Raw genomic sequence first — 15430 nt, forward strand, 5'->3', positions numbered from 1 at the left:
TGTAGGAAAGATGAGAAAAGCTTTAGTCAAAACCTGTCTTAACAGTTGATTTGCAAGTGGCATTATTTCACTGAATTTCTGCTTTAAATAACAACCTATGATTTCACTTTTTTTCTGTGCATAAAAACTGAAATTTTAAGTTCGGAATTAGACAGCTTTTTTGTGGGTGTGGAGAAAGCAGAGATGAGCTAATGGTGATTTAAGGAAAAATTGAAGCCTTACTTGCCTCATCAAGTTTCAAGTTTCCATGTGGGGGAAAAACATAATGGAGTTGCATGTATTAAATGATACAGAAATAGCAGAATAAATGGTTGTTTCTCAGTAGTGAGAAAATAGTGTTTGGATCTCTCATGCAAAGATTACTTCTATACATAATGAAATGGCAAAGATTTATTTTAAGTTGTTAGGAAATATAATATTTTTTTCCTGAAGGATGCTTAGTGTTTTTTTAAAGAATTATGGCAGCTTTCAAACTGCAAATAGGGGGGGTGGGTTTTTGGTGTTGTGGGTGTTTTTTGTTGTTTTTTTACTCAATTGTTACCAGCCACTAAGTAAGCATTACACATGTATTCAAAAACAAGTGCTTCAGATACCAGACTTTTCAGTTGGGAGTTTGATCTGTGAGTCTCATCTGCTGCTACTGTATAAGTTTATAAACCCAGTTTCAGAAATGACCTGAATGTCTAATACGGAGTAGTGGAAAAGCCTAACGTGAATTGTAACATTTAAAAATTTTTTGGAGACAACAATGTCCTGAATCTTCTTTCCCATTGCACCCTTCCCCTTCCCCTGCTGTCATTAGTATTATTGTGTTCTCTTCAGGAAGCTCATTTAAGCAACATCAGTGTTGTGATTAGAAGATAAGTGTATTCTGCCCTTTTTGTCAAAATTTTGTCTGTTTTTAAAAGTGTTTTTAGTGGAAAGATGTGCTACAATGGTGAACTTTATTTTTCACTCTAATCGTTTAAATAAATGTCACAAATGACATTGTCAAGTTAACTGTCATATCCTGCTCAGCCTACTTGCCATATGGAGGAATTTAATTATTAAGAGTAGGAGTGATTTGCTTTGGGAGCTTTTAATTGAAAGATTAAATGAAGCTCACCACAGTCAGAGAGACCAGGCTGTCTTTTCAAGCATTTGAAGCTTAAGATACCTTATATAAGTATTTAAAATAAAAGCAACATGTTTATTAGCTTTACTGTGAATAGCTGTTTTGAACATCTGGTGAAATTCTTGAAAGCACTTGCTTTTCATTAATTTCAATAAGCCCTACTGTATCTAACACTCAGATTTGTACTCAGGTCTTTAAAAATAATTGTTTTCTTTTTCTTTTTCTTTTTATTTTTTTTCTTTTCCCTGGGAAAGAACCATATTGATGAAGAAACTGTAATGTATTAAAGTGCAGTGTAAAACTAAAGCATGTAAAGAAACAGAAATCCTAGTTAGATGAAGATGCATTTGTTCAGGTGGCTGGGGATATTGTAGCCACCTGCTTTGGCTCTAGAAAATGCAAAGAAATCCTACTTCTGTCATTGTGATTGCTGAAACAGTTATTTTAAGCTGAGAGTATGTACTTAGGAAGCTGACACTTGTGTATAGTGCTTGCCTTTTCTGTGAAGCTTTGCTTTTTCCCAGATGGCGGTTTAGGGACAAGGAATCATATAACTAGCAGAACATGGTATAGTCCTGAATTAATAAGAAAAAGGCAGTCACTGGAACACTGTGGGTTTCCATAGGACTACCATGCGTTAGTGTAAAAAAGTGCCCTTCCTTCTCAGTTAACACCGAACATCCTCACAGGACAAAAATGATGTGTCGTAACCCATTTCTCCAAATAACTCTCAACTGCTAAGTTGCTCAGAACGAACTAGTGGGGAAAATTAAAGGCATTTACGTTTTAAATTTGGAGGTGTGTATTTGGTTCCAGGTACCTCTGAAAATCATAAAGGTTTTGTGTGTCCCTGTATTTTTAAAAAGGCTCTTTGAGGCATTGAAAAGACTTAAGGCTGCAGGTGATTTGGAGGCCAGATCAGAACTGCAAACACCTGGCACCAGTCCCTGTCACAGGCTTTGGTGCAGTCGTAGCTTTTCTGTTCCAGTGTCTGTATGCAGAAGGGTGTGTATGTGGGATACCTGCTGGATTATTAGCTATTTGTTGGCCTGTCACTTCTTTTCATTCTGAAGTCTGCTATGCTCATGACAATTTAGGGAAAAGTAAATGCAGGATGGATGACAGACTGCGAGGTGCACACACCCTTTTTCTTTGGAACCATTTCTAATGGTGTATTTCTCCTAAAATCAATTTCAAGGGCATGCATGCTTGAAGATGTGGGTGTAATTAGTTTTCCTCACTGGCTTGTGTTGACAGTGCCCCTTTAAGTTTAGCTCCGGTTGGCTTCAGGAAATAGGATGAGAAAGCCATGATTTTAAAGTTCAGGTGAATATTGCACTGAAGTTTTTTGTGTAGTCTCTTCTTATTTTAGCCTTACTGAAAAGAAAAAAAAAAAAAAAAAAAAAAAGAGGAAGAAAAAAAGAGGGGGAGAAAAATTGCTAAACATTACTTTCCCCTTATCTGTAAATATTATACAAAGTTTCCTGGATACCGGATTGGATAACTGTGTACTTGATTCATTATCAAACTGTCTCCTGTCTGTACGTATGGCTTTGTGCAGGTGCTTTCTCCTCTCGCCACAGAGCCAGGAGGCACTTCCTGAGCTACTCACAGCAGGAGGAAGGTTTGGTTCAAAAGCCTCTGCCAAGTTTGAGCCATGAATTTGACATTTCATTTTTCAGTAGCAAATTCCCTCCTTATCATCACCAGAAAGCAAAAAAGCAACATTAAAAACTGGGCTGTAAAATAACTTCTGCCCAGAGTGACATATGGTGTGCTTGTATGCCTTTTGTCCGCTTCATGTAACTGTGTCTCTTTTGTTTGCGTTGTTAATTCTTCTGTGCTGCTTGTTGAAGGAGGGGTCAAATTCTAAGCTATCAGGTTCGCTCCCTGAGCAAACATCTTGGTATCATCTCTGTACTCTTTCCTCTGATGATGATTTTGGAATAAGTGTGTTTATGAGAACACAGCAGAATAGGACAGAGAAATTGGTCCAGATTTGAAATTAAGTTTGTACAATAAATGGTTTGGAATCCCGTCACACCTTCAATAGGGTGGATTCCACAGGAAAAATTATCAGCTAGTTTTATAGTTTGTTGCTGGACATTAGGGCTGTATTTATGGTGCTTTGATATATATTGACACTTTTCATCTTGGCTTTTATCTTAATTAACTGGATGTTTGAGAAGTTTCCAGCCATACTTAATCTAGTATTAATTTGAATTGTTTCTGCGATGCAAGTGAGGAAAAATACTGCATTTTAGAATGTTCTGTAGAGCTGTAGATGATTAAATTTCCATCAGGTGTGTTTTTTTTAATTTGGTAGGGCCCTGTAGATATGCTTGTGAAATGCTTTTCACTTATTCTTTAGGTTGTGGCTTTGTAATTTTTGTTTCAAGATTTTTCTCTGAAGAGTGGGATGACAAGTGATGTCAGTCTGGGAATGTTTAGTTTTGCCATATGCAAATAAGCCTGAAGCTAAATCTGGATTCTCTTCAGAGGGGCTTAATTTTTATTACAGTTGAGATGTTTTACTCCATGTTTCTTAGTCCTAAAAGGAGCAATTGGAACTCTGTCTCCTGAGAGATCAAGTGTTCCTGGAGCCAGCGCATGGGACATATGAAGCACCAGCAGCCTGTTTACTTCTCTCAGAAAGAGCCATAGCTCTTTATAAAGAAACAGAAAAGGCATATTTAAGATAAATAAGTATTCTGATTAAGAAACTGAGGAACCTCAGTGTTGAGAATATTTACTCTGAGAAAACCTTTTTGATTTGGAAAGCTGGGCTTTCAGTTGAAAACAATGGAAAAACATTTGAGTAGGTGCTTGCAAACTGAACACTATTTATCTGACTCTTTATCCTCTGCAGGAATAGAACTGATTACAAATTTTAAAAGTTGGGTGTGTTTGAGGGACCTGTTTATCTGTTCTGACAATTACGCTTTCTTGTAACTTAAAACACAGTATAGATCTAATCTTGAAGAACAAAGATGGTTCTTCTGATGTTACTGTATTTAGGTAGTGCCATATTATTTGTTCATGGCTATTGGAATTGAATTATTAACAGAACTCTCAGGTGATTCCTTACCATTGCAAGGGAAGCCTTTCTGCACCAAATTCTCTGTATTACAAGGATAAGTCCTTAAACTCCCCAATGATAGTAATTTTTTCATTGCAAGGTAAAAATGTAAAGACTGTATCTTGTGTAAATTAAACCTTTTCTAATGAAACAAAGGTGGACAAATAATATAGTGTATATTAAAAATTATTCAGTTTAATTTTTTTTCAGGAAATATTGGTTATATTCCAGAGGTGAAAACTGTGTTTGGCCTGGTTTAATGTTTAGTAATTTGTCTTTCTGATTTATATGAAACAGATCTAAAAACAGCATCTCTGTTCAGTTTTAATTGATACATGGGCACAGATAACAGTTAACTTTTAACTTCTGTATAATCAAACTGAATTTTAAAGTAAGAATGCAGTGACTCATGTCTGGCTATGGGGATCTGTCCTGTTAGTATTGAGATTCTACTTGTGCCATGGTTGCAGTTCATGGGACTAGACAGTGCATTTTATAATGACCATTACAGTGGGAATTAATCATTTTATTCAAGCTGAACTTTCAAAAAACTATCTTTTTCCACCTTCTGTTCTTTGATGGCATTTGGTGTATCAGCATTAATTAAATAGCTCACTATTAGTTAATGTCAAGGTACATGAAAGACCAGTCTTTAATGATAGTTGACCATCATGCATTGTAGAATTTTGGAGCATTTGGTATGTGCCTTCTGGAAAAGAAAGAACAGAGATGAAAGTCTGACATGGTGGAAGCAGAGCCATCAGAAGCACACAAACCATGAACCTTTAGTAACGAAAGCAAACAAAAATGTACTATTTTTGACCTGGAATCCTCTTCCACAGTGACTGCTTCTTTTGATCACAGCATATAGACCTGAGATATCATGTTTTGTTATCAGATGAATTTTCTTTGTGGTGTGCTTTCTTGCAGTCCTTGAATATTTTGCATTCAGTAGTACTATCTATTTTGAATTTGATCTGTAGTGTGGTTACCATCCCTTTGTTATCTGTTTACGAAGCCATGATGATAGGTTATGATCGTTCTTTTTCTCTTCCTCCACTGCTTTCTGTTTAGCCTAGGCTTTCAGAAAGGAGGTTGGAAAACACAGTGACTTTATTTGCTTTTGCAGTGATATATTACTAAACGTGGATGATATATTGAAGAGGTAGAGATAAAATAGCAGTCAAAGGGGTGGAAAAAAAAATTCAAGTCAAACTATTGTAACCTATTCTTTGTACTTCTGGGTTAAAAGAAAGAGTTGATTTCCATCCACAAGGCCCCATACCCTTCACTTTTTTTGTAAGAATTACTATTTTATAGCTAAACTTGACATTTATTGTCGGGGATTGGCTCAAGGAGCACAGACATGAGTCCACCAAGCAACTGTACGAGCAGAGCCCATTTTAGTTGACATAAGTAGGCCTTAGTTAGCTTGTCTATTAGGCCGTGGGAAAGGGGGGAACGGAAAAGTACTAACTAAGGCAGGGTCAGGATATTTTTGAAGAGATAAGAGTCAGAAGAATGTGGGATGCGCATAGCTAGCTAAACCCAAGAAGGTGGAGTAAGTAAATGTGCTTAGCCTATTAGATAGAGACAAGTATGCATAATTATGGTATTTGGTATAAATGCACGCCATCTCGGGCAATAAAGTTGAAGTATGCTTTATCACTCATATTGAGTCGGCTGCATTTCTTCCTCCGTCCGCTCGGGTCTGGAACTCTGATGGGATTTCTCTCCGCAATCTATGACCTGGTATCTGTGTGGAATGAAGTACAAGTACACATGCAGAAATATAAGCCCTTTCTATTGCATGGGAGCTTTATATTCTAGATTGATAGTAACTAATATTTCTGGTTTGATTTGGTATTTTTTCTCCCCACTTTAGATCCCTGCAGTTCCCTCAGCCCACCGTGCTTTACTGAGGAGGACCGATTCAGCCTGGAAGCTCTCCGCATGATCCATAAGCAAATGGATGATGACAAGGATGGTGGTATTGAAGTAGATGAAAGTGATGAGGTAGGAATAAAAAGCCTTCACTTTTGCATATATGAGGTCTTTTTTTTTTTTTCCCCCCTTGGTTTGATATAGCTACTCATGTTTCTGTACGTCATTGCTGTTTTTCTTAATTCAGCCCTTACCACAGCCAAATGTGGAAGGCAAGTCTAATTTCTAGAACTGTCTGAAATGGAATATTATTGTCTGTTATTCTGGCCTAAAGGAAAGTTTTCTACAGCTATGTAGAAACGCTCTTATTGTTGTGATTAGTGTAAGAGGTAGGCAAATAGTGTTGATTTAGCTTGCAATGAGGGAACTCAGACTTGACATGATCTGCCACCTGGTATTTTAATTTCTTTGTGCTAAGGTTTTCTTGCTTAAGGCATCGCTGGGCTTTCCTGTTGTTGTTGTTTGGTGTTTTTTTTTTGGTTGTTGTTTTTCTTTTTCTAATACCTTAGATCTGTTCCAGGCACTGCCTGGTGTAAAACAATACCTGGTACAGACAGCAGTTGAGAAACCTTTCTTATGTGTTTTTAATTACTTTTTACGGGTGAGTAGCAAGAACCTTCTGCTTTAAGCTAATGGTAGGTTAAGTCCTGTGAACTAAGGAAGTTTTTTCAGACCTGGCTGAAGTTTTTTGTGATTGGGCTTGAATGAGTTTGGTAGGCATGCTCCTGGTGGTCCTGGCGAAGGACTTGCTCTTGCACTTACTCAACTTGACCATCAGGATTCTCAAAATTACTGGATAGGAATGGAGATATCCTTGTTGTTTTTTTGCTCGTGCTTTCTGGCAGCTGTCAGGTACAGGGTTGAGAAAGTAAGGGGAGCAGACATGTCCCCTCAGCTCCTGTCCCTTAAAAATAAAGGCATTACCATGTGGCTCTAAAGTCCATTCTCACTGGAGGTGAGTGGGAGAAGAATCTAATCCTGATTTCTCTTCCCTATTTTGTAACTTCTCCAGACAGATTGTTCTCCCTGAATGAGTTGTGAATTATCGTTATCAAGTTTAAGGTGATGCTACTTACTTTTGTGTGACTATGTGCAAACAGCATCAACAGTGAGTGATTGATGCTTGGTTGATATGAGTTTTCTGAAGGAATACTGTACAATGGAGAGAATGATCCAGAATAAAATGATGTACTTTTTAACTTTGGAGGGAAAAAAAGATCTACTCTGGGTGTCATGGCAAGGTAGTCCAGGCACTGGAAATCATCTGGCTCTGTTATCACAGAATGTTTGGTTGTTCTCGTGTTTGGGACAGGCACAATCCAGTCTGCAAACTGAAACATTAGTGTTGGCGTGTGAGTTTTCTGAGGAGCTTCTCAGCATTGTGTGGTTCTCTTGACTTACGTTGCATTTGTTATACACAAAAGCTAAGAAAGTAAAAAGAAAATGCTGAAATATTTATACATTGGAAACTTTTTATCAGTATTTGGAAGATCTGTCCTGGTTTTCAGCGAACCATCTTTATGTCTGACCTTAAGTTTCTTCCTGATCTAGAGGAATGTTGAGATAAATCCAAGTAACAGAAGCTACTCTTGAAAATATTAATCTATGCGCTCTTGTTGTAGTGCTTCTACTGGGACTTTACCATAATCTTAAAAGATATGACGTTTTAACAAAATAATTACGTAGTTACCTGATTACAGTAGGTCAGAATATATACTAATTGTGTCCTAATATACACTATTTCAAAACCAGTTTTTTTTTTTCCCCCCTGTAACAGTGAGTAATGCTGCTTGTTTTGATTGAGGACTGATAATGTACAAACAAACAAAAAACCCAAACACAAGCAAGCAAAATAAACAAACACCCCCCCCAACTATTTTAAGAAAAGCTTACATGAAATGCAGGGATTTTACTTAACAGCAGGGTAATGGATTTCATGTTTCGTGCTGCATGGTTTTTGCTTGCAAGACTCCTGGAAGAACAGTATATTGACTATGTTGATCAGATATTCATTGGCTTTTTATTTTGCATCAAAATGGTGATGCTGTACAATAACTTCCTGTTTTACCAGCACTAAAATGGTGTTACAAATTACAAGTGTATATTTACACCAAGTAAGGAAGTTCTTGTAAATAAGTTATTTTGAGAGGGGAAGGTAACAAGAGCTAAAGATGTTGAACTATTTATTTTAATTATTTTAATTTGCTAATGCAATTGAGAACTCCCAACAGTGATTCCTGACATTTAATCTGCACAGTCTATTATTTTTCCTAATGTTCCTCATGCCCTGTTTTATGTTGTAGTTTTGGTTTTCCTCTGTGAAATTTTATCTCACATAAAATCATTCTGCAGAGAGAGAGTTTCTCTAGGAGGTAAAAAAAATTTGAACTTCTATAAGAAACTTTGTTTCCTCAAAAATTATCTGATACTGGAAACTACTTGGATCTACTTTGTGTGGAATGCAAACAAGCTTGTATTTGACCTTGATCAAATCAATGGGGGGAAACTCAATCTAAATTTTAGCCCAAGATTTATTAGTCATTGAAACACATGAGGGATTTGTTGAAGTCTTCTAGGGAAGACAGAGTGGTTCTGGTTTGAGCATGGAATGGTTAGATATTTTTTTCCTTAGTCTTTGGTCTGTTACCTACGTTAGACTAGATGGTATAATTTAAGAGATTTATAAAGCTGAAAAAAAAAATAAATTCACTAGAATATACTTTTCTAATTGTAGTTATTACAAAATACTTGGGGAAAAAAGAACTTTTGTCATAGCTACTTGTTTTAATTTTCTTTCTGCATTCAGGATTCACATAACTTGCTAGTACTTGCTCTGAATTGTCAATGTAGAATTATGTACTTCAAAACAAGAAGCGTAACTTAAAGGAAAAAAATGTTTTGGATAATAATTTGTCATACTTTATGCTTTACTGTGCACTTACTAATTTCTGTAAAGTATGCTATCACAGTGTGAAAACCAGAAAGCATGGTACAGCAGAGAGTAAAAGGAAGGATATGGGAAAAGACTATGGTTATCCTTAGGACAGGCTAATATAGATTTCTCTATTGAGTCTAGCTCCTACTATTATTATGTTGTTATTAACATACAAAAGATTGCAATTGTTTTAACTAGTTTGAAGCGGCAGGCTGTAAAAGGGTGAGTGAAAGGGAGAACATATTACTAACTGAGGTTTTAGTCATGTGTTGTGGGAGGCTATCTGTCTCAGGAAGCATCTGTTGCACCACATGTACACGATTTGTTTTAATGATGAAGAGGCACAAGCAGTAAGACAGACTTATCATATGTTCACTATTTACATAGGTTTTTCCTGTTTCCAAAGAACCTCTATATGTAGATCCTACATCAAGTGATTTCCTCAAGGAATCTCTCTCTAAAATAGAACAAGTTGGTGTTTTGAAAATATTAATATCTAACTGTGCCTCTAATGTCACACAAAGCTAATGGCATGAATTTACAACTTTGCCTGGGATCTTTGGATAGATCACTTAACATCTTGATATTTTGAGTTTTTCTTAATGAGTGCATTTGGATAATTACTTAACAAAAAAACACGCAACCCAACAAACCTCACACAAAACCACCACCAAAAAAAAAAAAAAAAAATGACAACAAACACTGTGTGGAGAGGAAGAGACTGCAGTATTGAAAGCATGAAATGATCAGAGAATGGCTTTTAACATTGTGATCAAAGAAGTTGGAACCTCAGGGGTGATATGCAAAGTGCCAGACTTTAAATGTTGTCTGGAGGCTAAAATCAAAAAGAATCCAGTTTTAGTGGCCTAAAACAGGGAAGGATGATTGTCTTCCATACAGTGATTAAAGCAGAAAAGTAGCTCGTATGATCTGACTATGAATAGCAATAGTAACATAGCACTTTGGCTGTAGTACATCTGCTGGGCAGAATATTTGACAGCCCACGATCCTTTAAGTTGATGTTCTCTGAGTAGATGGGCACTGTGAAGCTATTCGAGGGCTTGAGGTTATATTTGCATCCAAGATGCAAATAATCCAAGAGAAGTGGGACTAACATAATGTCTTGAGAGAGTAGGTTGTGTTTTTTTTGATAGAAGTTGAAGAAATGGAGTTTAAAAAAGAAAGAAGTCAAAGAATCTAGAAGGAAATAAAAATGGAGAAGATACAGAGGTCAGATGTAAACATATTGGTCAAAAATTTATAATTATGGAACTAGAGTGAGTTCAGAAACATGCTTCATTATACTTACGTTTTAATATTAATTTGTGATTAAAGGCTTGTAAAATAAAGGAGAACCAGTTTGTGCCCTTATTACTTATTTTTATTATGTAATTAATTTGCTAGTCATATTCTTGGTTGTTTATGCTTCCTTTCTTCTAGCGATTAAAATGCTACATGCATCTATACATCACAATTTATTTTACAAGCTTTTTAAATTAAAATATTGTGCATTGAGAATCTGGATAAATAACATTTAACATGGAACTTTTCAATGTGAAGTTATTTTCTGAATTACTGCTGAAATAAAGCTATTTATTTCAGTATTCAATTTGTGTAAAGATGAGTTGGTGAAAGAAGTCGCTGGATATCTCTGTTCTTTTAATTCCTTAAAATATGGATAAATTCCATAAAAATGAAGGAAATATGATTTACTAGTTTGGACCTGAGACATATTCATTTCAATAATCTGTTCTGGACAGTAGTGAGTACTAAATACTTGAGCAAAGTTGCAAGAAATTCTGTGACAGGAAATCCTGAAGAACTAGATGCCGAGATAGTGTGGTGCTCCCATTACAAGTATGTATAATATAGGTATTAGGAGCATTATGTGTGAGATGAAAAATCACTTTCAGAATTTAACGTTAAACTCAGGCTGACTTTAAGTTAATAGCCTTTCTGTATTTTTGAACAAAAGTAAATTTATGCATAGAATTTCTCTTCCTTTTCATTGTTGCATCTTGGAGGGTGTAAAGATTTAGTAGAAGTTTTGGGGAGGGGGGATGTACAGTATGTATGGAACAGATGTTAAAAAGTAATGGATGACATTGTTCAAAAGCTTGATATCATTTTGTTTATTGCATCTTGGGACCTTGATAAACCTCAGGAGTCTACCCCAGGTGTTATTATTTCAGTTGGGAAAGGTTCTGCCACAGTCTGAGCTCTTGCTTCATTTTGTTGTTTGCAAATATACACTTAGCAAGATGCTAAATGTCCTTTAACATTCCCTTAGTATTCTGGTCTCATCCATACATTTATATAATGAACTGGTGTTTGTATTTGTGGAACTAGTTTATACTTCAGTGTCAGCTGGTTAGGCAAAATTCTGTGGTAGAGAAATATGTGCTGCAGTGGTTCAGAAACTGAAAACACTGTAAATGTTTTGCATAATACTGGGAAGGCTCCTGAGTGTGTTTTACATTTCACTGTGCAAGACCATTCTGCTACAAATACTAATCTTTCAAATGAATATTTTGACCTTCCTAACCATTATAGCAAACCTGTTAATAGAGGTCTTGTTTTTTTCCCATTGAATTTTATCAGTCAACTGCTAATGTATTTGTCCCCAGGCAAGAGTGTCTTCTAGCCTCCTGAAGTTTTGTAAGCACCTTTGAGCATGTCTACACAGCCTGTTTTTTACAAAGCAGGACAGGCAGGAGCCAGGTCTTGTCTGAAAACAGTACCACCGTGTTAGGCTGCGGCTGTGCCTGTGCAAAGGAGTTCTGTAGAGAGGCAGTGTGTGTCATCGTGGCTACGGTCGCATAGAAACCTGTTCCAATGTGATTTGGATCAGACCTACCTCATGCCTTGTCTCCTTGGAGGTACTTAAGCTAATACATGGCTGTCTGCACCTGTTTATGTAGCACTGCAGGCATTTAGTCCTGCTACAGTGAAGTGCCCCCTTGGAAATTCTAACTTGGCCTTGAAGAGATTGCGACGCTTACTTTGCAGTAGAATAGCTACAGCTTTGTTTTGAGCTGCAATAATATTTTTTCGATGGAGTTTGTAGATTACTGAAGATACACTTGGTAACACTTTTGTGGCTATGTCCCCCATGTTTCTAGTAGTCTTTCTATTCTGCTTAAATACATTTTCTTATTTTACTGTGCAACATCTTTAGAAGCCATTTCCATAAGGTAGGCAGTTGTGAATGCTGTCATACTTGAACATTGCCTTTTAAAAGCACACTTGACATAACTTAGTCGATACATGTGATATCGCAATAGTTGCCAACAAGTCTGGTAGCGGTAGATGGGAGGAAATGTCTGTCTAACAGTGACCAGCTGTATCTGAAGGTAGGATTAGAGGAAAACCAAAGTTGTAACTTTTGCAGGTTTTCTTTTGATGGAATAAAACCAAAAGTAGTAACACTGTTTAAGGAATAGATGCTCAAGGAAGACAGAACAGTTAGCCAGGATATGTTACTAATTGCTCTTAAAGTAAACTTGTCAGTTAGAGGGTCTATTTTAAGTTCATGAAACTGAAAATCATAAACTTGAGCCTTCACCCAGAACAAAATATAAACATAGCATGTGAATACTTCCTTCTGCAGTTAGCGAGTGTGGTTAATTTTACTTTTCCACTGGCATTTGCAAAAGTATGCAGTTGTTCATTTGCTCCTCAAGGAGCCAGCATCTCTTGCAACTTGCCTACTCTTGCAATTTAACATATTTTAACTTTTTGTGTGGTTGCATGTGGCTTTAGTTTGTAAGTGCTCTCTCCATGTCAGATAAGTATTAAATTTTGCTGTATCTTTTTTTCCTGTTTTGGAAGGGTTGTAAATTTTATTTTGGTGGTCGTTCTAGCATCAGGTTACAGCGAGGAAGAGGAAGGAAGGTTGTGGCCTACCTGAGCCTGTAACTCCTTTCCAGGGTTCCGCAAGCCCTGTCACCTCCAGGGAGGAGAAAGTTTCCTCTCCACCTATTATGGTGCTGAACTTTGGGCTTTGGAATGTGAATTTTTGTAGAGGCACAGTTGTGGTACTTTTGGAATCAAAACTCCAGTTGTGAGTCTAGGTGTGATGTTGTTTTTTACTCTCTACTTGTTTTTTGAAGTAACTACTTTGACAAATGATCCATTTCATACAGAATTTTTAGGTAACTTATCTGCTGCTTTATTGGTTTCAACTTTGTAGACTCAAAAGGCCTTCTCCCTCTTGAATAATTATGTTGGCTGAGATAATCCGTAGATAGTTTTTATTAGAGCTTATTCTTTTAACCTCCCTATTTAGAGTTATTTTTCTAACCTTTTCTGTGTACACTTAATGACCAGGGCAACAGAAGAGAGATTAGCTGCCATGACAAGGAACAGAAAAATCCTCTGTTTTTACCAGAGTTGTTCTGTTTTTATGGCTTTCTTCAATTTAGGACACAATTCCTTTTCTTAAAGGAGAACTTCCATATTAGGCCAGTCTTGAAAGAAAGGTATTTTAAACAAAAGAGAGATGTTTGATATAATATCTTTTCATTAGTAAATGCATTCATTCTTTGAAACATAACAGCCTCTTTATAGTTATGCACACTGTACCTTTACTGTTGTGACCATCTGGTGTTAGAGAACCTTATGGAGGAAATGATTGTTGTCGTTTTCACAGGATCTGGGAGCAATACGAGTAGAACTGAACAGAAGAGAGGCTCTTTTCTTTTTTGAAGGAAAATCCATAAACACATAATCTCTTGCTCTGCGATGTTACTGCGGACGGATTACTAAACACAAGCTTCTTGCAAGTTTGTGTGTTGACAATCTCTTTTAAAAAAAGAACTTAGTAAAATACTCTAAACTATCTCTCAGTATAAACCAGATCTTTTTCACTGTTGTCCCCTTCACCTGGGAAATCTTGTGCTTCAAACTTGGATTTGTTTTCTGTATTTGTGATGAAATTTGAAATCAGCTTTTCGTTTTTTTTTCTCCTCAACTTGTCAGCGGAGCTGGTTGTGTTCCAGCGGTGTGTTGAGAGCGTGGATTCATACCTTAACTCTTGCTCCCTCTGCGGGCTCTGTAGCAGAACGACATGAAATGCTGCAAGTTTTCCAAAAACTGTCGTTTGCGTTGCTTATCTCTGTGCCAAGGGAACCTATGTTCCTCCCATTTTTTAAATCAGAATGCTTTCTTATAGTACCTTATAGTGCTTTGGGGTGAGATGTAAGGTTTTCTGTTTATCAGTTGGCTTCTTCTCTTCTTTATTCCCAACCCTGTATGTAGAATTGTTAACAGCAATTCAGATTTTTTTTGAGAGCACCTGTAGCTGTTCAAACGTTCACATTCTACTGTATTTTACAACTTCTGCTTACAACTAGGAATAAAGATAGAAGCAAGTTCATTTCTTAGGAAAAAAACTGATCTGAGGTATGAATTTTAGCTGAGGAGATGCAAAGTGTGCTGAAACCTTCACATACAGCACATATGCCATTCTGCTCTTCTTCAGGAACTTGATCGGCCTGTAGCGCTTGTTTTTAAATCAAATTTCCACACCTGACATTTGGGGTCTCCCAGAGCAGTGCATCACCAGTCACTAGAAAGCTGAGAGTAAGCATTAACATGTACCTTAGCCCCCTTATGAAGGGAGATTGTCTTTATAGGGAGGGACCTGTAATATATTTTTCTGTCTTTTTTAGTACATTTTTCACAAGTTCTCAAAAAACACATTGGTGATAGTAGGTGCTTGGAGTCTGATGCTTGCCTTCTTTACCTTTTCCCTTCATTTTTTTTCCTGCTGTTTCAGCTGTCAGACTATACTTTAAACTGGAATGGCTTAGAGATGTTAGTGGACAAGAATTTTTTTTTGTTTTGTTGTTTGGTTTCTTCAGTTTACAGAGTGGGAATAAATAAGATAATCTGCCCTTGTTTGCACATTGGATGTTAGCTCTGGAGATTGCCAGCTTCATGGTAGTTATGCCAATTTGGGAAGTACTCAGAGTTCATACTTGGACTGTGGAATATGTGACAGAGGTTATGCAGCAGATATCTTTATATTTGCAGATAGTTACAGCTATAGTTACAGTCCTTTTCTGTGCTTGTACATTTTACAGTTGCTGGGTCCATGGTGTTTCAGAAGTTCTGTAATTGCCTCTGCCCCAACTGTTATTTTCAGTTATTCTCCTATATTTCATAAATTACTCCTATATTTCTCATGTATAGAATGGGTGTATATCTATATTTATGCCTTTCTCATACATACAGAAGAGAAGTTAAAAATGCTTGTTCAGTTCATATGGGTTTAGTGGAACTATTTTAAGGATCAAAAGACTTTAGAAAGCTAATGTCTGACAATCAAAAAGGTTTTGGAATGGTAGATGAATGA

General features: G+C 36.7%; 1 protein-coding gene across 2 annotated transcripts in view; it reads left to right on the plus strand.

The window, feature by feature from the left end:
* Positions 1 to 15430, plus strand: part of STIM2 (stromal interaction molecule 2) — a 66302-nt gene that overhangs the window by 31531 nt on the left and 19341 nt on the right. For both annotated transcript variants that reach the window (XM_065060676.1, XM_065060677.1), the window contains exon 2: positions 6079 to 6209. In XM_065060676.1, the coding sequence (XP_064916748.1) occupies positions 6079 to 6209 (131 nt within the window). The remainder of the gene's footprint in view (positions 1 to 6078; positions 6210 to 15430) is intronic.

The sequence above is a fragment of the Columba livia genome, chromosome 4 (assembly GCF_036013475.1).
Source record: "Columba livia isolate bColLiv1 breed racing homer chromosome 4, bColLiv1.pat.W.v2, whole genome shotgun sequence".
Lineage (NCBI taxonomy): Eukaryota > Metazoa > Chordata > Aves > Columbiformes > Columbidae > Columba > Columba livia.